General features: G+C 51.5%; 3 protein-coding genes across 3 annotated transcripts; 1 reads left to right on the top strand and 2 right to left on the bottom strand.

Annotated features, from left to right (window-relative positions):
* Positions 1–176: 176 nt before the first annotated feature.
* On the bottom strand, positions 177–3,818 carry ETH_00019385 (uncharacterized protein; the record flags this gene model as incomplete). Its single annotated transcript, XM_013375737.1, has 6 exons — positions 177–1,113; positions 1,286–1,415; positions 1,541–1,902; positions 2,070–2,761; positions 2,983–3,093; positions 3,261–3,818. 6 exons carry the CDS (start codon positions 3,816–3,818, stop codon positions 177–179), a joined length of 2,790 nt encoding a protein of 929 aa, XP_013231191.1.
* A 1,278-nt stretch (positions 3,819–5,096) lies between these two features.
* Positions 5,097–8,949, bottom strand: ETH_00019380 (uncharacterized protein; the record flags this gene model as incomplete). The annotated part of the gene is made up of 8 exons (XM_013375736.1): positions 5,097–5,154; positions 5,365–5,481; positions 5,735–5,825; positions 5,998–6,149; positions 6,308–6,472; positions 6,732–6,817; positions 7,002–7,501; positions 7,626–8,949. 8 exons carry the CDS (start codon positions 8,947–8,949, stop codon positions 5,097–5,099), a joined length of 2,493 nt encoding a protein of 830 aa, XP_013231190.1.
* Positions 8,950–11,866: 2,917 nt separating this feature from the next.
* ETH_00019375 (sec7 domain-containing protein, putative) lies at positions 11,867–23,534 on the top strand (the record flags this gene model as incomplete). Its single annotated transcript, XM_013375735.1, has 18 exons — positions 11,867–12,623; positions 12,798–13,091; positions 13,291–13,348; positions 13,535–13,808; positions 14,056–14,439; positions 14,636–14,735; positions 14,917–15,037; positions 15,135–15,212; positions 15,645–16,620; positions 16,767–17,210; positions 17,530–18,663; positions 19,030–19,421; positions 19,532–20,511; positions 20,617–20,873; positions 21,065–21,712; positions 21,871–22,356; positions 22,532–22,768; positions 22,914–23,534. 18 exons carry the CDS (start codon positions 11,867–11,869, stop codon positions 23,532–23,534), a joined length of 8,241 nt encoding a protein of 2,746 aa, XP_013231189.1.
* Between the last annotated feature and the right edge of the window lie 954 nt (positions 23,535–24,488).

Genomic DNA, 24,488 nt, shown 5'->3' with positions numbered 1-24,488 from the left:
GTTTGGCTGGTCTCGGGCAAGCTCAAACATAACTGCATCCACATTTAAACAATGAGGGCAGCTCAACGGCTGCAGTGGCAAGTCTCCCGGTAAAGCTGAAGCAGCCTGCAAGAAAACATAACCAGCCACCTTTTGACTATGTCATGCTGAGAAATATGGAACAGTCCCCACATCCATCAAACTGGGCCGGCAACTGCCCGTCCCAAGCAGCAGCCACACTTCCGCGCGGTGCAGTGGGACGATACCTTAATTAGGGAAAAAAGTGTGTCCCAAGGGCATGTTGATTTCTTGAAATCTCTAGCATTATTACGGCAAGTATCAATGCAGTTATGCATGGTTTCTATGTCTTCAAAAATGCATCTCCCTCTGTGGCAGCGTCCGACACTGCAATCATTACCCCGCGTTCCCGCGTGCACATTGACCAAGCCAACTCCAGAACCGATTGATGCGAAGGTGTTACTTCTGTCATCTTCCCCTAAACGAGTTCCAGGATTTGGCAACGCTGAGCCCAAGGAGCTTGGAGACTCCATCACTGGAGACTCTGCTAGCAGCAAGTCCTTGACTTTCAACTGACTAGGTGGAGAAGATAACGCCGGAATTGCGTCGCTCTGATGTGAATTATCCCCGCTGGGCCGCGTTTCACGGCCACTCTTCAGGTTATTTCCCGGCGAGCCCCCGGTTACTTTGTTCACACATAAGGCAGTACCTCTTGGAGAGACGAAACAACAATCCCCATGTCGTTGACTACTGCTACAAACCGACGCTGGTCGATTGGACCTAAATGTCACTCGGTTCCCTTGGTCTCGTTGAACGCTCAAGCCTCTGCAGTAACAACAGGAGCACGGCCTTATCGCCGACTCCACGAGGTCCGTGTCGACTACTTCCATCAAAGCAGAGGCGGCGATAGCGGACTGGGCTACAGTTGCTGCAACCCAGGAGGCCGCTGCTGTGCGGACACGACTGTCACTGCTGCACAGCGCGGGCAGGAGAACGACGACAGCCATAATATGTCGCAAAAATGTCTCTACACGCCGATCTACTGTACGAGTGGCGAAGAGAAATCCTGTCTCCCCAGAGCTTTTTCTCCGCTCATTTATCCATCCATCAATGAGCCTTCAGCAAAGACGGAAATATAAAAAACGCAGAGTAAAAGTCCAACCAAAAAACGTCCTCTAAGCGACTTCGTCTTAATTAGCCACCGTGCATGAGGGCACGTTGGAGCACCGAAAACGGAATTTCGCACAGTGCAGTACAGTCCCGCTAGAGGACAAACCAAGTTGCCTACCTCAGGCGTACGAGACCCTCTGCGTTGATTTTTCTTTCATAGACTTCAACCAAAGTGGCTGGTGGCAGCGTGCGACGAACCTGACCTTCTATTTCAAGTGCTGGCCTCACGTTAACCAGGTAGCCATCGGCTGCATGAAATTACAAATACCCCCATCCGTGAGCAACAGAGTAAGGCAAGGCGACCATTGCATGGTCAAGACTACCCTGAAAGTTACTAGCAAAAGCCTTTCCCATAATGCCAACAAGAGCTCACCTACAATTTCGTAGAGGACAGGCCGGTCATATATAGTCTCACACTCATCTACTCGCTCTATGAGCCGGTCAAGAGTCACCCAACCCTTGTCCGTGCATACACGCAGGTGCACTCGCCTGTTGCGGGTGAAGTAGCACAGATTTCGCTTTGACTTTTTGCCGCACAAGCGGGTAGTAGGTACTGCATGCAAGAGATCACTTTCACCCGCTCCTAACGTGCCCAAGCCCGCGATGATGCAGTCGTTACCCGTCCCCGGTCGGCCACATGACGGAACACAGCACACCAGGCACGCGTCCAGAACAGGAAAAACTTGCCTACGCAAGAGGCGTCCGACTATGCGGGATCCCAAGTGAGGAGTTGCGCTGCAGCACCATTCAGGGTGATACTTTCCAAAACACGTAGAATATGCTCAGGCCACATCTCGACTGAAAACTGACACAAATGTGCTTCTGTCAACAAAAACGCGACTGTCCTGCACTTAACCATGATGAGAGTAACAGGTGCACAGCAAATACGCATGTCAGCTCACCTTATTGGTACAGCACGGGAACCTACAACACGGAAGAGCATGAAAGAATGCTCCAGTGGACTGAGACCACCACTGCGTATGCTGTTCCTTGTAACTATTCGGCTTGAATCAAAACGCGTGCCTTCTGTTCTCGTGGTGCAAAAATTGCTTCTTTCAAAGCTGCTGCCTGCGTTCGGGAAGTGGCGTGTGGTTGCCTTTTGTAAAGCTGCTTCAAATTTTTGCATGGTGGCCGCCGAAGTCAATTTGTTCAGACTACTATAGCTTGTGCGTTCTTCTGCTAGCATTAAACACTCCTGGAAGCTGAGAAACCGAGTGGCACGGCAGGCATACACAGTACCCCAGCCAGTCGACGGACTCTCCTCGAGTTCAGATGATCCATCCGTTACTGCTCCCCCATCTATCGTTGGATGAATATCTTCTGTAAAAGAACCACACTTAGCACGACAATGAAAAGAGTTGAGGTCCCCCGCTTGTTGCTGAGTTGTAATGGAGACAGAAGGCTTTCCGGTAGTCGAGCCGCGTTGACTAGGCTTAGCAGCAACGGCCTCTTCATGTGTGGTCTTCCACCCTGTCACGCGAGGAGGCTGAGGTAGGCGGATCATCTGCAAGGATGCTCCTGTTACCCAGCCCTCAGCCGTCTTCAGACGCAGTAGGTAAGACATCTGTGCGATATGCGCTCTTACGTCGAGTACCTAAAGCAAAACACCAAAGGGTAGTAATATGTGGAAATAAATGCTCACACGTAAGTATCTGTGGCCTCTCAAAAAGCCATTGGTGCCTTTCAGAGGACTTGAAACTAACGAATTTCGTTTGCGACGACAGCCAACAGCAGCTGTTGTTCTTCCGGAGTCATGTAAGTTCGCTTCCAGGATCACAAAGCTTCTCGGCTGGAGGTAACGGTGAGCCAGCACACCTTAAAACACGTCCCAGGAAACACATATCCCAAAACGTCGGCGCTGGGCTCTAGGGTGGGCTCAACAGACAGCGGAGCTGGAGAGCAGCAAATGTACATCAAGCCAAGTGCCTGAGGAGCCCGTCAAAAAGCACAGGTTCATCGGACAGACGCTGGACATCATCAGCAGCTGCAGAATGTCAGCTCCTTACCAGACATTACACGCCCAATACAAGGTGCCTCCTGCGCAATTCAAAACTAAAGGAGTCTTCTGAGGCAACAATGAAATATCTGCACACCTCGTCAGGCGAGGGGTGGTGGATCAACGCGGCAACGACATCTTCCTCCATTACATCCAGACACTTTGCATATGCCATACATAACGGGCCTCCCTTTCGTGAGTAGGTCGAAACCTGCCAAGGGCGAGCTGCGAATTCCGCTTGTTCTTCACAGCGCTCCACACACCGTGGTCCCGTATCGCTACAACCTGCATTCACCGTATCAGTTCCACTGGCAAGGCGCTGATCTTCTACAAAGGGCTCCTCACGGGGAGACGCGGAATTTCCACGCTGAGGCTTGTCTAGCCAGGGCATCGGGACAGTGCTACCAATTTGTCCTTCAGTAAACGTTGGGGCGAGAGTGCGTCCCCTGTAACACAGCCAGGCTCTCTGGATGCTCTTGCGACGGCCTCTTCTCTTACGTAATGGCCTTTTGCGGCCTTTATCCTGCAGACGGTCCGAATCGCCGCTAGAATCAGCGGCGGGTAGCAAGCGTGGTCGCCTCCCCTGGGAGCTGCTTAGGCGGAGCTCCCTAAGTCCAAACCTGCTGATGCGTTCCTTCGACTGTGAAGCCCCCATAGTGTGCGTGTGCAATAAGGATGAATAGCCGATGCTAATATCAAAGCGAAACCAAATCCTCACTCGACTCTCGAGTTGAGGTGGTGTTCACGGGCATGCGAACCCGATAGGCTACACTCCTGCTGTGCAATGCGATCCCGCTGGAATGAAATGCCCTACGGCCTACGGACTCGGTTAAAGCAAAGCCGGGGCATCCCGCTTGGAGGCCAAAGCCGCATCCCGTCGCACCGGACCAGTCTGCATTGCCCTGGCTCACCTCCACAGTTCGGGTAGAACACGCTGGATTCCAACAAGTACAAGCTTTCTTTCATGACTTCCGTATTATCCATTTAATTACAAAAGTGGTATGTAGCTGCAGATACGATATCGTGCACCTCCATGGGAAGAACGTCGGCAGGCTGTCAAGGGGCAAGACAGACCACTCAGACCGTCACCGTTGGTGAAGCGCCGTTGATGAATCTTACAACTTACGCTTGACTTTTCATTTTAGTCGTAGAACAAGGCAATTAAATGAAGATCTCTTCAGAATTACCTCAACACAGGCTTTTGGAAGGACAGTGCTAATCCATTTACTGCTGCAACACTCAGCTGCTGACAGCCTCGCTGGTCTGGCTCGCGACACACTGCCCACGTGACCCTCTGTTGGGGAAATAGTCCATTATCCGTGCCGCCACTCATCTGCGCCCAGCTAACTACTTAAACTAAATAAGACGAGACGCAACTTCCAGCCAGCCTCTGACGGCTCCGATCCACTGCCAGCGTCCGTGGTGCGACGCCCCGCGACAAACTGGCGGTTACCACGGCTGGGTTACTAGAAATAGAATTGGAGCGAAAGTTCGTTGAAGCGCTAATGAATAACACCAGATTGCCCGTTACTGCCTCTGTTTAGGACTCAATTCCTCCATAGCATTCATTGCATACTAATAAAAAAGCCAAATGGCTTTTATGGCCCTGTGTCAAGTTGAGTGACACCTAGTGCCAGAGAAGGAAGAATGGAACTGAAAAAGGCATGCGCAACTGTAGCAGCTGCCTCCACAACTAAAGGAGTAAAATTCTCCAGAACGGCAAACACACAGACGCGTCTGCTGAGTGCCACCGTAGGTTACTCCCAAATAAAGCCCCTCAGGAGTCAGCACGGAGAGCATCCAATCGTCGCTCTTTAAAAACTGTCATATGGCCTTGATACAACGGTAACAAATGCACCTGCTCCCCTTTGCAGGAGTAGTGATTGCAAAAAAACAGCAGTTCGGAGGACATGGAGCTCTTCAAACTGAGCAGTCATGTATTGGAACTTATGAAGTACAGGTCCCTGTACGCTAGGAACGCATCTAGTACACTGCAGAAGACGCAGAAAAAAAGTGATGGCAGTCACAAATGGGGTCATGTGCATGCAACTATTGAACGGCCTGCACAAGTGGCGACAGTGAACAAGAAACTTTCGTCAGTGGACTGCATTGCTAGTTTCCTGCAGAACACACTACAAACTACAAAATGGCAGACAGACAAAAAAAGCAAAGTTAACTATGTGAGCAACCTGTAGACTCACTTGAAGTGGTTAAGGAGCGGCACACGACTCACAACGAAGTCAATGGCCTCACAAGGTCGTGCGAGGAATTTGTCGAAGAAAGGAGGGCGCAACAAAGCATAGGGCAGTCCCGTTAGGCTGCAAAACGCAATAGATGCAAACAGCTGATGCCACACGAATAGGAAAAGTACGAAATGACTCCATTTTCAAGTATTTTAAAATGTCATTCTGCGAAAGAGATCGAGACAAGTCATTTTGTTCACTCGTTCATTTTTTTGCATTCATTCAAAAAAGACGCAAATGGAAATATATACAAATAATTGAAATTAGAAATATGTACATGCGTGTAAGTGGAAATATAAATATGTATATGAACAAAAAGCTCGCTCACCGACGATGAAGCTCTGCAGCCTCGATAGGCGAAAGGCGCTCCATCACTTCAGGGCAGCTATGCAACAAAGAAACTGAATTTGCTTCAACAACTGCAAAAAAACACGTATTCACCACGGGAGCTGAAATGCAACAAACACCAAGGGCCGACACATAGAAAGCGTCTACGGCTTAGGTCATAGGCGCTGCAGCGGCGTGTGCTGCTGTCTGTAAAGCCTCGCGAGCTCCAAAGAGCTCCAAAGACGAATTCTGTAAACATCTCACGCATGGCTGCCAACCATGAGGTCCACGACTTCGTGGTTTTAGCTCGCTTCAAAAGGTAAAGGTGAATGAATGGGCGAAGATGATACAGAACCTCCGCCAGAACCGGCCTGTGGGGATATGCAGGGTGGCAGCCAGCCTTGAAGATCCACAGGCTGCACAGCCAAACTAGTACTGCAATATCGACTGGCCACACAGCTGCACAAAATACTGTGAAATCAGCGGCGGGCGTAGCGGGCAAACAGAAACTGCAGGACTGCTAACCCCTGACACGCGTGAGCTAGTTCGGACTTAACATAGAAGGGCAAAGTACCGCCAGGGAGTTAAGCGTAGGTGATGCCACGTGGCGACCATGCGACTAGGAGACGAAATAGCTCTAAGCTCGTTGAAAAGCCACTCAATCACCAGGACAATCCACTGCCGAGGGAGCTGTTCTTTCGCGGCGGCAGCAAACGCTGCCTGCCCATCATTCGGGAACCTGAAAAGATGTAATAGACACAAAGAAGCGAGCCGCATCCACAGCCCACCGCAACATCAACAGCTAGCATAGCCGCAGTTGCCGGCTTAGAGTGCGGCCATAAGCAAGTTCTATCCCTGCACCTTTCCTCCAATGGAAACAGAGCCTGACGGCAAGGCTACTGCGCTCTACACGTGAGACAAGCTATGGCAATTCACGTCAAAAACAGAAATAACGGGAAACAAAAACTCTCCAAGAGCCACTCTAAACTGCAGCGTACTGGCGAGCTGTAGATGGGAGGGGAGGTATCTTCCTGCCAGTGCGTCTGCCGTAGGAAGGCCGCATCCTCTCCGATTCTAAAATCTTCTGAAACGTGCGCACCACGGAACTGGGAGTAGCAACAGAGCTTCACATCGCCTCCCAGCTTGAACATCACATGACAAAGACTCTTTGAAGACTACATTCTTGATGAGCCTTTAAGCTTCGGTACGTAAGAGACCACTGGGTGTCGTCGCGAAATTTCGTGCATGCAAGCACCCGTGGAACATACCTGCTTTTCCTTTTGCACAGCAAGGGCCTGATAAACGCTCTGCTCCTCGCAGTAGAAGGCGAATGGAGTAAGGGCGTGAAGTATTAATTTCAGCAGAAGTTTGACCAGCTCTAGACGTAAACAGAGCGCAAATCGCGGGCCTTCTCCTCCGCTCCTTAGAGCGTTAACCTCCAGGAGAAGCTGCAGTGCTCGGACGACTTTTAGTGCTAACGAAACGAAGCCATAAAGAGCCAGCCGCACGGATGTTGGGAGGCCTCTCCGACGGTCCACCGCCAAGTCCCCGTATCGCTCACTAAGCACGAACACAGGCGGCAACGAGGTCTCTTCAGTACTTGAAGCCTGAGTAGCATCGATTGAATATTTCTTTCGCAATTTCCATTGGTGATGCAACGTCTCTGCCTGCAGCAATTCTTCTGGAGGGGAGAGAAAGTGCGCGCGATAGAGACAGAACACCTCAAAGAGTCCCTGTACAAGCAGGAACTGTCGTTCGCTCCGATCGTCTGAAGCGTGAAAACATCGTAGTTCACAACTGCTAGTCCATGTATAAATTAGTTGAAACAGCTACAGCATCAAACGCATTTGTCGAACTCACACCCGCAACACCAAAAGCAGTAGATCTCGCACCTGTTGCATGAGCAGGTAGGACCTGCAGAGCCACTTTTGTAATGTCTTCAATTGCACCTCCATATACTTCAAGGATGCAGCGGTGCCAACTGCGCACAGCTTGAAGCAGCCTGTCTCTGCGGCCGTTACTCTGCCTTGCCTGAGGAGAGGCTTCACTCAGCTTCTCATGGAAAGCGTTGACCTCCGTGCTAGTGTCTCCAGGTTCGTAGTTGGCCGGATCTCCCTGCTGCTGCTCAGCAAACAAACGCCCAGCTAGAGTGTTTGCCAACGACATAACGTACACACTCAAGCGGTCCAATGCACTCTTTTGGTTTGCCTGGGCCAAAGATGGGCTGGACGCATCCCAGCCGGTCGTGTCGCTCAACATTCCGTAGGCCATCCCCTTGAGTGGCTCTGTGCTGCAAGTATACGTGCAGGCACCCTCCTCAGATTGACTAGCCGTGCCAATGCAAACTGGATGGAGAGATGCCTGCTGTCGCGGTGCCGACGGAAGAGTGCACTCAGGAAGCCCCGTCACAGAAGACAAAACATCGGCACAAGTCTTCTGTGAAGCAGAAGCCTCTTCGGCTGCGTCCCTTTTGAATTCTTCAACGCGAATCCATTCACCCTCACTTTCACTGGGTGGAGACGTCCGGGTTACGATGAGGGACACACCACCAGGCGTGCATTCACGCTGCTCTCCCGGTAGCACTTGCTGCGGATCTAGCACGAGCAGCTGCTGCTGCGCCGGTAACTTTACTACCTCCTGGTCTCCCTGTTTTTCGGCTCGCTGTTTTTGTGTACCCTGACTACCAGAACTTGCTGAATGCTGCTCGTCTAGGCCTACGGGCTGAAGGGGACTCCTCGAGGCAAAAATCTCTCCCTCATCTAGACTTTCGGGCGGCGCATGGGTCGCTTCAGCCGTACTCAAGGTGCCTGTATGTAAATGGCCAGCCTCTTGCTCCGGTGGCGCCCTCGTAGAAAGCCCTCCTGCGTCTGACGAGTCCCCAGGCAGGCTACGAGGGCTATGGAAGGCGCATGCATCTTCTTGGGAAGTTGGTACCGATGCTGGCTCATCCGCAGTCAACCTATTCGCACTGTGAACACGTTTTCGGGAAGGGCACACGGCGTCCCCTCCTTCCGTTACGTCTCCGCTAAGGCTGCTGACTGAACTCTCGCACTTCTCCGCACCACAGGCTCCCAGTGGAGAACCACCAGCAGACTGCTTTGGAGCTTCTGGTACAGAGTTAACAGTGGGAGCGTTCTTATCTTCCCGTATGATATCTACAGAGCCATCCGCAAATGTACCCCGACTACGGGCGCGCGCCCAACGTCTCCCTGGCATTGTGAGTTCGCATCGAACCAGGTGTAGCTCCTCCCCAAAAAGATAACACAGATCGCGAAGAAAATGTAGTTTGAAGTGGGGCGCCCTTTCGAACTGGAAAGGGTTATAGTAGTGACATGAATGCTTACGTAGCTGCTGCCGTTTGCGAGAGACGACTCTGCAACATCCGCAACTTCAACTAGTCATGTACTTCTTCTTATATTGAGTCAAAGAGCCAAGACACATTATTTCAGCCAGCCAGCAATTCTCCAGGAAAAAAATGTAGCAGATTCCTCTAACATAAATTGTCACCACTGTATGTCGCGCCAGAGCCCCAAATGCTCGTCTGTGCCTCACTACCAGCGGAGCAAAGCAAACAGCAACAGCAGTGCTCTCTGTCACACTCCTTAGTATTTGCTCGGCAAATCCTTTAGAAGGTGATTATTCCGAGCAATTTCCCCCCCATTATAGTGCCCAGAACCACAGCTGTCTCTTGGCAGGATCCCAGGTGGCTCTATAGGCAGAACATTTGGTGTCACAAATGGAGAACCGTAATGGCAGTATGTAAATTAAACCCAAATACATAAGCGTCACTTCCGTCTAGTTGCAGGTGTTCGCCATCAACAGCTCTGCTTGTCAGATGTTGCGGATCCTTGCGTTGTGGGACGTTGCTACAGCCCTTCGTTAAAATAAAAGGAGAACTCCATGGTGAAGCGTCCGTTGTCTTAGAGGCCGGAATTATGTTTGGCTGGATTACTGGGAAGAAAGGCTAGCATAATCTAGGTACTTGCGGTGTAGTCTTCAAAGTGAATGTCCGGCAGCATACGTACCCCTCCTTATTTACTTGCTGCAGCTGCTGTTCAGGAGTCGAATTACGATCAATAAGAAGCAAATGCAAGGTTCTGAGGTCTGCTGGCCGGCACTCAAGTGACCTAGGTATTTTTGTCTGCGTATGCGCTTACGGAGACGGATATCCTTTTTGCGGAGCGCTTTTGACCTTTTCCATTTGCTTTCCATATATGCAGAATTTAATTTTCATGTCATTTTTAATTGTATTTAAAATAGAATTAGGAATATCGTGAATAGAAATGCCCGTCACTCCGTGAATCGCCGGCACACCACATTCCCAACCATACTCTGCGCTTCTACTCGAACTATGGCATCACAGTAAAGCTGCGCGCAAAGTGAAGCGAATGCGTACACGCAGATTTGCGTAGTAATTACATGTGTACAGCTACGCTCCACATTATGAGCATATTTAAGCTCTGCCCATAGTCCAGGGAAGTTTTGTTGAGGTGCCACAGGATCGGTACCTTCTAGCTGAGCAGCATGGCTTCTCCGAATGTATGGGTTCTCCAAAAACCGCTACCTCTTACAGCAAGGGGTCATTCAGTATAGAGGAGCCAACTGAGCAAAGGACTGCTGCCAATCGTCACGAGTCTGCCAATGAGGAGTAAAATTCGCGCAAAAGAGTGTGCTCCACCGGAGTAGCTAATGGAAAGACAGTCGACACGGGGAGCGGACGAACCAGTAAGCACAACATCAAGTTGCAAAACTGCCATTTCCAGCGTCTTTCCTTTCAATGGAATTGCGCTATCAAATGTGAAAGCATAGTAGAGCCTTCAGCTCATGTTTACTCCTCCACTGCAAGGTGCGGTCACGCACTGCAGCGAAGGGCACTGAACTAGTGGTCTGAAAGTTGGTTCTTCGTGTCATTCTCAGGAATCACGGCGCACTTCACCCACTCGCAAAGCGGGCTTTTGATCCTGTCCTTATATACGCGGCTGGAGTTATCACTAACTACAAGTAAAACCACACTTAAGCACTACAGTTCACTTACTTCTCTATGCCGTCATCGCTACTTAAGTAATGCGCGATGTATACGTTGTACTGCATATTTGTGCCTGTTGCATCGTGCACATGCCATTATTTGCTTCTGTTGTGGCTCAAATCTCTAAAAAGCTCCTCTCAGAGTTCGCGTGGTTAGAATGCAGGTATCTATGAAGTGCCCTAGAAATAAACAGCGACGGAAGAACTATTCGATCAACAGATGCAGAATGTGGCATCAAGTTGGGCTTGCTTCTTACCAGAAAACCGTACTTGCAACATGCTACGGAGGCGAGACACACAACATGTGAACCGGAGTAGAGGCCGATGAAGCATCTTGTTGATCCGCAAGCCAGACCATCTGACGAAAAAATCAGCCTTAAGCTTTAGCACTGTGAAACGTAAAGGGATAGGAGTGGGGACAAAATGGCACTATGTGGCTCACCTGCACAGCCAGAGAGGTTACCAATGGGCGTAGCTCAGGGGATACCATCCCAGGTAGCTTCGGATGCGTAACTGATCTGAACAACATAACTAAAAGATAAAATAACTGGAAGCTACTAGAAGTAGAAGAGCTGATATGCTCAAATGAATGGCAAAGAGGCCGACTGAATCACGCATGCAAACTTGCAGCCAGTGAAGTCATCTTGGGGCTCCGCCGCTCCGGTATTCTCTCCTGCATCAACACTGTCTAATAATCTCAGTTGCTCAAGTAGTTAGAGCAAATGGCATATTTTACTGTCACTCAGTCCCCGGAAGATCAGTGTGTTTAGTCAGAAGGCGATGGGCAGCTGACAGCTCGGCGATTCTGCGTATAGGGTCTGCTGTCTCATCCACTTACTGTTGATTAGTATAGTACGCTGGGTCACGGGGTTTATCGTACAAACGCATTTTACACGCTTGCTGCTTCAGGGCAAAGCCATATACCGGCCGCACGGTCGGCCTGAGCCAAGCCCACGCTTAGGCCTTCTATTACCCTCTCTCTCCCGCAGCATTACAGATGAATTTCTCACCGCACTCCGTATGTTTATAAGCAGCTCCGCTCGCTGCCACTACAAGCTGGCAGCTGCACTGAACACGTCTTGGCGGTAGTCAGCTCGGTTTGCAGGAGATGGAGCGTAAAGGTTCGAGACTCTCATGCCCCGCGGATTCAGCAGGTGATGCCTTCGGAAATATCAACAATACACATTGTAACAACCGACCGGAACCGACTAGAAGTGGCGGCAACTCACCAGAAGCATGCGCCGACAAACCTGGGGAAAACTTCGAAGAAATGACGCAGTCTGGCGCAGTCTCGGAGGGTTGGGTGCACCCTAACAGTATCAGCAACCTGGGCAAACAAAAAGGGGTGTCCGGAACTATCTACCCCAGAGCAAGTGGAGAATTTGCCAGCCTCCCCTCCCAAAGCAATAGCACCAGCAAGGTCATTCTGTGGGAGCAAGGCCAGGACAGTGACGCTACTACTGACTTCGCTGCAGCATTACATGGTGAAGCAGAAGACATTGGCTCTTCACGGGATGTCCTCAACACTCTGAAGAGGGAGGTTTTCGCAACATCTGCACTTTTGCGAGCCTTGCGGACGCATGCTTTGTCACAGATGCGAGGGGTTTCTGCGGCTTCTCGGCAGCAGCTTGCTGCAGCTGTTGCACCTTTGATCAAGTCATTTGAGATGCTTACTGAAAGACTCGCTGCAGCGGAGGCGGCGAAGGAGCCACCTCCAGCAGAATTACAGGAACAGCACATTCACCCCTTTCTATTTGTGCTTGCACAGCAGCAACTACAGCACAAGCAGCAGCAAGGCCTCAACAAGCAACAACAGCTGCTGCACCAAAGCTGCATGCGGGCTCTGGCGTCTGCCGTTCTGCGTTGTACGTGCATTAGTGCTTCCGAAAAGCATCATCTCTCGTTTCGCCCTTGTGTTTTCGGACTGCATTTGTTCTGTGGCCGCTTACATCAAAGTGCTCATGCACCGCTTGCCTCCATCGCGTGAAAAATTGGCGTTCGCTTTTCTTGCTTTCCTGTGTGCACTTTGTGTTATTCAGCACTAGACCAGTTGTTAACTGTGGGATTACTTCGCTGCCGGAGCACGGCAGGCCGGCGATGCGTGCACGCATTGATTCTATCGTTAAGGAACTGTGCGTTGCAGGCAGCTCAGAGGCTGCATTCTGCACCCACGCAGTCATCCGTAGGAAGTACAGCTGCGTCTGGTGCCTTTGCGCTTGGATCGGAGGCTTACGGTGGTGTCTACTTTACTCCTACATCACCTGCTGCTGAGGAGGAACTGCTGCTGCTGCAGTGTCTAGACCTCCTTAGCAACTCTCTTCTTGGTCCTTCAGGTGCGTACTGTGCGTACCTTGGACCTGTATAGTGGCTGTAGCACTATATTGGCGTAGGTGTACGTGTGTGTTAGAATTACAGCATCCTACACTGAGAATTTTTAATCATTACAGCAGCAGCTGGAAACGATGCAACCTCCGCTAGTGCTCGAGCGCGTTGGACGCGCAAGATTGAATTGCTGGGTTTTTCGCTTCTCAGGGCATCTATTATCGGACGCTTGTGTCACAGGAACCATACAGTGTTGTATCGCCGTCAGGTACAGCGAGAACCTCTCCGCACCAGGTTGTTCACAGTAGCATCCTGCAATGTGTGCTTTTCCCTCATTTTGCTTGCTCATTTAGAAAGGTGCCAGAGGCCTTACGATGCGCCGGTTACGTGCAACAGCAGTGGCGATAATAGCTGCCAGTTCTGGATTTCTGCGTTTGGTACCTGTGGTCTGCAGCCTGTTGCATCGAGCTAGCCCCCTGCTAAGAAACGCTGCAACCTCTCGTGCTGTTGCTATCATTCGTCATCTTTTTGCCTTGGAGAACTTGAAGACACTTTTTAGTCAGCAAGAAAAGCCTCATCAAGAGGAAGGGTTGCCGAGGAAGCAGAGTGGAAACAACCATGGCCAGCAGCAGAGCCTACAGGAGCAGCATGCATCAACTCCTCCGCAGTTCGTTGCTCGCCTTGAATCTGCTATGTCACTTAGATCCACAGGGACCACTTATTTCCCTGTAAGTGAACCGGTGCTGGTAGGACTCATGAAGTATTATGCTTGCATGCAGCTGCACGGTTGCAGCCATTCCACTGTATCCACACGTAAGTGGGCGCAGCACTCAGCGCCGCTTGTTTCCTATCAGGTGGAGGTGGAATTTCTGCTCCCACAAAGGTGACTCTTCAGTGCTTCGGTTACCCCACTGGAAAGATAACGACGGAATACTAGTCTTGAAAAAACACATTTCTGCCTGGCTTGATTTTCAGAAAGGCTACGGGCTGGAGAGCCGCCTACGGATCCTGGCCCTGATCTCTGGGTTATTGTCGCACGACGAGACTCGCATAACTGCCAACAATTCCAGCGGCAACGCCAGCAACGGCAGCGCCTGTTGCACTGGAGGCGGTAGAACGAAGATCACGCTTCCCCCTTTTGTCCCACTGCCTGCCTCAGGCTCCCCTCACGCAGCCTCAGAAGGAACTGGCGACGAGAGGGGGGATTCAGCGGGGAAGCAAGATAAGCTTGAAGTGGGTTCTCACGACCTCGATACATCAGCAGTATCAGCTGCAAGCACGGGCGCCACTCATCCAGCATCTGTCCCAGGCACGCGGGATAGGGCTTCAAGGAACGGTGCATCTGGCGGCATTGACCGAGTAAGGCACAACTGAATTGTATTCTATGTTGCATATTCCTTTTTAAAGAAGGGCTTCTTGGAGCCTTCGTACTAGCATTGTTTTTTTTGAGAAATGATACAACTGAATGCAACGTTTTCTGTTGCTAGGCGTGGTTCCTTGCGCTGTCCATTGCATTGATTGCCGTGTAACTGCACAGATATTCTTTTTCCTGCAGGAGTTCGAAATCCTTTTGGGACATCGTGGAAGGGACAGAGCTTCGATGCTGGAAACTCGTGTGCTCTCGCTGCGCTTGCTTTGCGTTATTCTTGAGGCTGGTAAGGCAGGCTGCTTTTGGGTGCAGCTCCCTGTTTCTGGCCTGTTGGTCGTGGGGGCAGGAGGCTCTGGGGAACTTGTGCCGTGAGACAAACCCCGATTTAGTAAATGGCGAGTGCATGGGCTCCCATGGTAGGAAATAAAAGGTGCCGTTGGCAGTGTATGCATTTTTCTGTGCCGTAGGAAGGGGCAGCATCTCCTCCTTTCCTTCACTATTGCAGCCTCTGCAAGCCCAGATCTTGCCGCTTGTTCTGCAGCAAGACCCGCGCTCGGCGCCTCTTATGCTTTTGTCGCTGACGCTGAGGTAGGTGTAATTCTTATCACTGGGAGGCGCATTGCTTTTATTGCAAAAACGATAGCGAAAGAGCCAATGCTGCTGTTGTTGGGTTGTGTTGGGACAGGGTGGTTGGTGACTTCATTTCTTTTTTTCGGTCATGCATCAAGGACGACATGGAAAGATGTTTGTATCTGCTGCTACGGTATGTATCAACGTCACTTGGGCGCAGACTAGCGGGATCATCTCAACGCTCTCCGCATGCTGCACCATGCCAGGTGGCGCTTCCTTTTGCTGGCTGTAGCTGTGCAGCATCATACTTCTAAGCATGGTCTCCATGCGAACATTCACTGCGTGTGTCTGTTCTCGCCATTGTTTTTGTCTTTTCTGCGTTGGTCTAGCTGCGTCGCATGTATTTTTGTGGGCTTAGTATTTGTATAGCCGGCTTTTTTTGCTTAGCTGAATCTCTATGGTATCAGACTTTAAGGGCGTGGTCTGCAAGCTGGCTGTCCACTATTGCTGTGCCGCCCATCTTTTCCCTTTGCTTTTGTTTTCAAAGCTGATCAGCTTCCCTACTGAATTAGTCGAGATTGGTGATGGTTACCATAGACCTGTGAACACTTCTCTGATGCTTCAGTTTATCGACGGCCAACTGTGGAGGACCATCCAAAACAACGCTAGCAGCGGAGGCACAGGAGCTCGCCCTAGACACGCTTCGAGAACTCTGCAGCGACAGTTCGTTTGGTTTTGAGCTAATGCTGAATTATGACGGGGATATTCGTCGCTCCAACATGTTCGCGGCCCTACTAACGCTGCTCCTGCAGCTGGCAGCTCCCCGCGTGCCCACCCTCAGAGGCGCGTATCGCTTTGCAGAGGGTGATATCGAAGGTTTTGGACAGCAAGGGTCACCAAGCCATTCTCTTTCACATGCTTGCGTGGGTACAGGGCTCTCTTATTCAGATGTGTTGCCAGCGAAGACTCCAACACAGCAGTTGTCTCCTTCAGGGTCTTCTCCGTCTTCAGTGAGCACAGGCCTAGTTCCAGAGAGCGGTAGAGCTCATCATCACAGCGCTTTTCATCTGAGGAAGGCCCCTCCGAGGTCACCCTTGAAATCATCCCGCTCCATTGCCGAGAGTGGCGTAGCAGCGTCAACGGAAAACGTAGCGACAGATGCTGCCGGAGTAGCTCGTCCCGCAGGCCTTTCTAATGTCAACCGCTTGGCGCTCGCTGCTGTCCTCCGTCTCATTTCTGCTTTGGGTTCCCGCTGCGACAACTTGAACAGACGCAAAGCAGCGGAACGCCAACAGCAGCAATCAGCGGAACTGGAGGCTCCTAAGGCACGGCTTGCAAACGAGTCCGCTGCAGAATACTTCTTGCGTATTCAAGCAGCTTTGCCCCTTGGTCAGCGACGTAAGCATAAAGCTCTCCTTTCGTATGGTGCTGCGCTTTTCAACTCCAACACGAAAGAGGCAATCCCTCAGCTTGAGGGACTTGGGCTGCTTCCCACTCCAGCAACGCCCAGGAGCACCGCCCTCTTCCTGAAGGAGACGAGGGGACTCGATCTGCGTGCTGTCGGCGTGTACCTGAGTACCAATAAGCCGTGGAATGCAGAGGTAAGTTGATGCACATTAATTAACCTGCGAATGCGCAAGCACTTCCACGAATTCCCTCGCATGAAAACGCTGCCCGCATGATCAGGCGTGCACGGGAGTGGGCGGACGCAGTCATTTTTTCAGTAGTCTCTCTGTCCTTTGGTTAGGTCTTACGAGAGTTTGTTGCGATGTTTACATTCGGCGGCGTTGGCCTTGTTGCCGCTTTAAGAAAGTTCCTGAAGACTTTCCGTCTGCCTGGAGAGTCCCAACAAATTGAACGCGTGATGGAGGCCTTCGCTGATGAATTTTTCCGCCAGCAGCCCCTAGTCAATTGTACCCACAACAAGGAGAAGCTTGCAGAGACGACTGCAGACGACTCAACAACAGCAGCTGCAACGGCGGATGCAGAGTCGCTTGGGCCAGGTGATGCCAATGCAAACAAGCGGTCCACAGCTGTAACGGAGCCGGTGGAGCTGTCACTGTGGCGTTGGGTGGTGGATGAGGGACTGTATTCCTCTACGCATGCAGCGGCTGCTCGAGAAGGAGCAGCGGATGGAGACCAGCAGACAGACATCAGTGAACTTACTAAGCAACTCTCAGAGTTCAGCCCTGTAAGCACGTGCCGTAGATATTGCGTTGCGGAAATGTGAAGGCTTAATATAACGGAGGTTCCGTTTACCTGAGAACGAGGAATCTGTTGGTCTAGTAGCTGCTCCTATTCGTTTTTGCATACTGCGTGGTGATTGTATGTTGTCCCCGAGAGCATCATCAAGGTCTGGAAATAACAGACGAGCACGTGCTTATCGACAAGCTTGTTCGCCAATGTTAGCATGTAGGGCAGTTAGGGTTTGAGGGCGCCATACACAGAGGTTCCTTAACTTCTTTGCAGATGGGCGTCGTTGCTATTCCTGTTTGCCGGATTTTCTTCAGGCGCAGCCACCACCTGGGTATGTCGTTATGGTTCACAAGGACACTGTTTTTGTGCTGTCATATTCTATCATCATGCTGAATACTGACCAACACAACAACCAAGTCCGTGGCAAAATGAAAGTAGAAGACTTTGTAAAAAACAATCGAGGCATTAATAACGGTTCAGATCTGCCTTCGTTCTATCTCCAGAATATATACATTTCCATACGACACCAAGAGATCAAGCTGAAAGAGACAGCTCTAGCGACAAGCCCTCCGTCGCAAGCAGGCCAAGCGCAAAAGGGAGACGCTGCTACCAAAGAACAGCAACAGCAGCAGCCGCCTGACATTTTTGACATCCTTGCAGACGGATGGACACCTGCTGAAGGGGCTGGCTTGGGTTGGGGGGCGTTTGCTTCACCGTACGGTGGCGCTTCGGGTTTCAAGTCAGGAGAATGTGCAACGGCATACCGCAGTGTGCCCAAACTGCGAACAGCCCCAACCGCTGATAGCTGCAGCAACAATGGTTGCGCCCGCAGCAACGCAGGCGCGGAAATCCTTGCCGAGGAAGGGCTGGAAGCTGAGATGTTTCAATGCCTGTGGAACAGCGGATGCTTTTCTGTTCTCAGAGGGGCTTTCGAATCCTCACTTGACTTGCGGCAGCTTGAGGAGATCTTGTGCGGCTTCGTTTCATTGGCACGTGCTGCTACAGTCCTTGGTCAAGTTGTTGCTTTGAACGTGATTGTGGCTGAATTATGCAGCTACTTCGTGTATACGGTGCCCGCGCACTCCCAGTTAATCCTAGCCCCTGTTATGTACCTTATTCGATGCTCTGGAGCCTCTCTCAGAGAAGAAGGTTGGGGGGCAATTTTAGAGCTTTTGCTCCGATTGCATTCCCTTGATTTGTTACCACCAGCCCTTATGAACTTAGATGACTTTGAGGGGTCTGGCGGTGCAGCTCTTCCATCGCTCTGTACTTTGCTCCCGCCACAGTTTACGCCTCCAGTTTCCAGGAGAGATCGAGGAGCTGGAAGGAAGGGCGGAGGCTGGCTGGGGGATCTGACTTCCATCTTATTTGCTTTGGGCGATTCTGACGACGAAAGTGACGGAGATGACAACAGCGGAGCCCACGGCCAAATGGTCACCTTGTCAGAGGTACGATAAACAGTCAGTGCAAGCGCGTCTGTTTGCTGAGCAGTCTTTGCTGCCGCTGCAGGCTTGTCTATATAAATTCCTTGCAGCGCAAACTTTATCAGACACATCCAAGACGCATCTAAGCGTATTGTCCTCTTTATTCGCCCCTTCGTGAATGTTTCAGTAGCGTGTTCGCACCTTGCCTCCAGCGCCGCAGATGCGGTTGCGCACAGATGTGTGTGCGGACAGACATGATCTTCAGTGTGTGCTTGTTATGTGTAGACAGACACACTGTGATGTCAACGGCTTGCCCATTAGTACAGACGCCGTTGCCATAGCATTTTACAATAGTGCTGAGATCATGTGCTCGTTTGTGACAACTTTCAGGAGCTAAACTTCGCGTGTGACGGTCTGTATGTTTTAAGAGCTTCGACGGACTTCGCGCTTCTTCCTTCCACCCTTGCAGTGCCAGTGGTATCCTGTTCAGAGACGGAAGCAGAAAGAGGCGCTTCAGAGCTGCGTCAGATGCCGCGTCCTCCTCGTTACCAGGGCGACGCTCGGGCTGGCAGCCACACCTCAGGAGCAGAGCAGCAGCTGCAAAGAGGGCATGTGGAGCTACCTCAGCATGAGCAACAGATGCAGCAGCAGGAAAATGCGGCAACGCGTTCTCCGAGCTCTACCGCAGCAGAGGATGAGGAATTCGCCTCCGCAAAAGTTCCCTACTTGCGTCTGAAGACAGTATTGTCACAGGGCATCCACGTAGATGCGGCAGTTGCTGAGTAAGATTGCCTAGGTGTTTTTTGAACCCGACATCATCCCGAAAGTCCTTCCTGGTTTGGTTTGTACCACTTTTTATTACTCTTAATTCGAATGTGTGTTTCGTTTGCAGAGTTCTTCGTCAGATCGAGCCGATATCATCTTTGTCAGCTGCTGTTGTCCTCCTTTTGCACATCGTATCGGGTTTCCCTCCCATCCGACAAAATCCAGGCGTTCCATCGGATTGCCCGTCCCAGTCTCAGCTGCTGCAGCAGCAACTGCATCCTACATCAGCCGCTGCAGCTTCGCAGAATCGCAGCTCTGGTGAAGCGCCTTCGCGGGTAGCGGGTTGCAGTAGTGGTAGCCTGACTACTGTTACATCGTCAGCTTCTTCTGGGACTCCAAACCATAGTCCCTCTCCCATACAAGCCCCTGAAGACCTCGGCTTGCCGTGTTCCCCAGGAGTTGAACAGTCCATGTTGTCCACCTATCTACTTGACACACAGAGACGTGGTGTGGACGTTGACACCTCAAGACTAAACAGCGGTAACATCAGCTCAGCTACCTGTGCTTCGGTGGGATCAACTGCAACATCGACCCAAGGCAGTGGAACGCTCCCGTACTCTTTGCCCCCTCCTGTCTGGTCTCCTTTGCGGGGGTGCGTCACTCCGCAACTGCTTACGTACAGAGCCTACACAGACCGACTTTTTTGCCTGGAACTGCTGGGAGCGCTTATGCTAAGTGAGCTGACTCCTGGAAGCCTGTCTCTTCACCGGTCAAAGCAGTACGGGAATGCTCTCCTCCAGAGTTCTACCTGGCTTCTTTGTGCCGTGTATCTCGACACATTTCTGAGGCGCTACTCTATAGGCACTGCTGCGAGTGGCGTTCCTACTCCCCTCGAAGTGGTAGGCCTGGCAGATTCCACGGAAGAGCGACAACAACAACAGCAGCAGCCGCTCTCAGGAGTGGCCGGAACGCATGCCGACAGACCCCTGTGGGCTCGGGCCATGCTAGATGCATGCAGCAAAGATCCTCTCTCGCAAGCCACCATGAGAAGCGTTTGCAACGTGTTCCAGGCAATTGGGTCCCGCCGGCTGGTGGACACACCAACAAGTGCGACAGTGCTTGTTTACCTGCCGATTATTCCGATATAGTATGGCCCTTTGAGGCTTCAGAGTGGTATTTTCCGCGTTTGTGCTCTGGGGCTGCTGCGTGCAGGTCTTCCGCACTGGGAGTTGCTCTTCATAGAGCGGCTAGTTGTAACCGTTCTCCGGATATGCCTGCGACTTTTGTCCGACGAAGATTCTTTGCTGCTCCCAGTGTACACAAAGACAAGAACAACCCAGCCAGCGGACACAGATTTAGCTGGCTGCACTGCGGCTACCCAAGTGGCAATACATCATCTGCAACTTCTCACCCTCCTTCACCCTAACGTTTTCTGCATGCACGTACAGCGCATCTGCCAGTCAGCCATTGTAGGCTTCTCTGAAAATTCCAAATCTAAAGGAACCACGGACAATATATTCACCGAGGGCCTTTTTGCTACTCAGTCAGCCCTCCGCCCTAGTTGTGCGTGGAAATCAACTGTTTATTCATGACTGTTTGAGTTTATTGTTATGCAATTTTTGCTTTTCCTGTGCTGCCGTGCGTTTTGCTTTCTGTTCAGATCCTTGTCTCTAGGCTCAACCTGAGGGCGTGCAGCAGCCCCCTTCTTATCCAGGTCCTCCTGGCTCTGTATCAGAGGCTGGTCCCTTTGCCTGCTTTTCAGCCAACTGCTCCGCTACCGCAACAGCTGACACAGCCGCAGCCGCAGCAGCTAGCGCGGAAGATCATTGCTTCTCTGTCTGACTGGGTGAAGGACCCCGAAGCACTGGCATTACTCGTACTGCAGCACCGCAACCACTACCAGATGCTGCTGCAGACTTTGATGGCCCTCTGTATTTACGTTCCGCCGTTTCCACCCGCACAGGCAGCGGCCTCTTCCCCCAGTGAAGCAAGGATAGAGGGAGACGCACACGACAAGCAACAGCATCAGCAGAACATGAGCAGTGCCTCATCCTATGAAGCGAACTGCAGCTCCCTGACCCTGCTGGCATCGTTAATACCTTCAGTTGGAGAGGCCTTAAGATCCAAGGGAGGGGCAGTGTCGGCGTGTCTTGCAGCTGCAGCGAACGCTGCTTCTGCTGCAAGCACTGGAGGCTGCGCCACGTGGAAGGCTCGCCTGGACTGCCAGGCCATGTGGCTTCAGTCCATGCAGGTCTTGGCTATTGTTTGCAGCTTTTCGGCACGACCCGTGAAGGTCAAAGCTCTAGCTGTAGGCCCAACACTTCGTATGCGTGTTGCACACGGATCAATGCACACGATGCACGCATATTGCCTCCGCGGTACACACGCAGGAAGGGTATGGTTAGTTAAATGTACATGCATCTGTGTCATTCACTTGCTCCTTGCTTGCCGTCGTTTTTTTCCCAGGTTTTGCAGCAAATGCTCATCCGTTGCAGCCGAAACCAGCCGGGCCAGGCAGAGAGTAGCGCTGTTACTGTCCAAGAAACGCCGGGCCACTCCAGGGAACGCAATGAAGCATCGCAGAGCATGCTGACACCCGCTACAGGAGATGCGGTGTCTGTTGCAGCAGCTGCAGTAGATTACTGGACGAGGGCGGCAGAAGACCCGTATACCTGGAGGCTTTGCTTGCAGCTTGTCGTCTTTCCTCTCTTGAGCCTTCGCTTTGACTACCCGTACACTCCACCGCCTCCAGGAGACGCACCCCCACCTCCACCGCAACTTCAGCATCACCATAACGGCGTTAATACTGGAGACTCCATGTTCACCCTCCCGGCAGAGCACGATCCGCTTCAACATCAGCGTGACTTGCAAGCAGGGATGCCATGGATGGCTCTTCCGACAAGGCGGCGACTAACACCAGAAGCAGCCATAGCCACTCTCGGCTTAGACGAAGTAGGATGCCATATCTGTGCCTGCTTGCTTGTGTTGTAGCTGTAGTAGGATGACTCGACGCAAGAGTTACACCTGGTTTTTCGGGGTTTATACTATTGGCTGCTGTTGGCAAAATGACAGTGCTGGAAGCGCAAATTTGCCCATTGTCTGTGGTCAATGTTCTTTGCTCTGCTAGGTCTACCAGAGAAAAGCTGCCGCAGCGAGTTTGGCTTGCCGCCTCTTCCTCACGAAGATGGAGCTGCTGCTCCAGCCTTTTAAGGTCAAAGGATTTTATGTGGATTTCGTTGCCGGCCAGTTGCCGTCTGCAGAGGTGTCGAGATTCCAGGGACCATCGGGAGACCATCCCGGAGGAATTGAAGGTCTTCTGCCCCCGCTTACCCAGCTGGTGCAGCTCCTTGTAACTGAAGCAAAGGTGCGATGCATGTCTTAGCTGGGGACTACAGCGAGTGCGCTCTGGTCAGTGTGGCGCAACATTTGCTGTCGTTTTGAGTAACTACATGTAAGCAAGGGTATTGCCTAAGCAGTTGTTGTTTGTCTGTACTTGCGGGTCCCTTCAGCAAGCTCCCGTAGTCTACCGCGACGCTTTTCTTGAAAGTATGAAGAATACTTTGTTGGTTGTCCTGACCTGTCCATTTGTGGCGGCAAGTCCCATACCTTCCGATCTCAAGACACCGATATCTCCGGCCTCGGTCCTTCCAGTGATCTTCGTGCCAAAACAACAGCAACAGCAGCAGCTGCAGCGGCAACCGGATATGTCAAGTACAGAAACACAGGAAGCTCAAGCTTCAGATGAGGCTGCACAGGGTCCGTCAATGGAGGAGGCTTTATTGAGGATGTTGTCATTTTTAACAGATAGCCAGAGGCTGGTGGTATCAGCTGTATCTCCTTTCGTCGTCTCAACATTCCCGAAAGTGGTACAAGAGCTGCTTTTGATACTGCCCACCCCGCAGCCCCCTTCAACCCATCCGGTGCAAGCCCATCAGGAGGCGTCGGATGAGCACAGAGGAAACAGTGGTACAACGGGGGCCCCGGATAACGTAGGGCACAGTAGCACTGGAAGCTCGATCGACAGCGGCAACGAGAAGTGCATCACCACAAAGAAACATGTTGTTGACGTTGGCAGCCACAGTGCAACAAGCATAGCAACCGCGGACCGAAGTGCTAGTGCATCGCTGTAGACTTGTGGTTAGAACTGTCTTCGTGAGCATGAAAAAGAACACTGGGGCCGCTGCCTTCATGGATCCGTGGCGTGCCAGTTTTGGTTTTTTGCTCCTCTGAGTGGAATTACATACAGCTTTTAGCTTTTTAAGAGATGCTATTGTAGTAGGCATTTAACCGAAGTGGAGTCGCATCCACTCGTGCAGTTGGGTGCAAGCTTATTCTTCACGCGCAGTTCTCCTGGGTACAAAGAGCGGAGCTAGTAGCTTGCAAGCTTATTCTTCACGCTCTCCTAATCCTTCAGAGGAGCGACGGGTCTCAGCGATGTCAGTGTCAGGAGGGTATTGCTGCTCGTAAGTCAGTTGCAGCTGCGTGCAGTGAAGGCGTGCTTTCCAGCGAGAAACTCCCGGATTTCTTTGAAGTGCGGGGCCGTGGGATATCTAGCCTTTCCGTAGCTCTGAGGCATCAGTCACGTAGTGAACATGCCATGTACTTGACGATGTAACCCCTGTATGTAGAGCATACGTGACCGAGGACAGCTTAGTGAGCTTCTAAAGCTTTGCCCTACAGCAGGATACGAGCAGCGGACACATGTGCTTCGCGAACCACCATAGCAGCATGCTAGATCTATGGCCAGCAATGTAGGAAGTGGATACTACGAGTCACATTTTCCTGCCAGAAAACATAATCAAGTTCTGAGAAATCTGAGTATTTTACGTGTGGCATTATACCTATAACTGCATTGCAGGTACACGCGAGACGTGGGGGTGCATGACAGCGCTTTGATGATGCATTTCCGTCTGTCGAAGCTACACAGCTTTCCCTCAAATATGAGATTTAAGCATGTTCCAAAGCTTAATTTCTCCTATTGTGTGCCTTTCGCAGGAGAAAACCCAGGGTTAAAGACGCAGACTGTTGCGCTGGGGCTTCAAGCCCCAAGGCCGTACGTAACTGAATACGGGCTTATCTCCATG

Source organism: Eimeria tenella, genomic scaffold, assembly GCF_000499545.2.
Source record: "Eimeria tenella Houghton genomic scaffold, Eth_scaff3, whole genome shotgun sequence".
NCBI classification, from domain to species: Eukaryota; Apicomplexa; class Conoidasida; order Eucoccidiorida; family Eimeriidae; genus Eimeria; species Eimeria tenella.
This window is presented reverse-complemented; position numbering and strand designations above follow the sequence as displayed.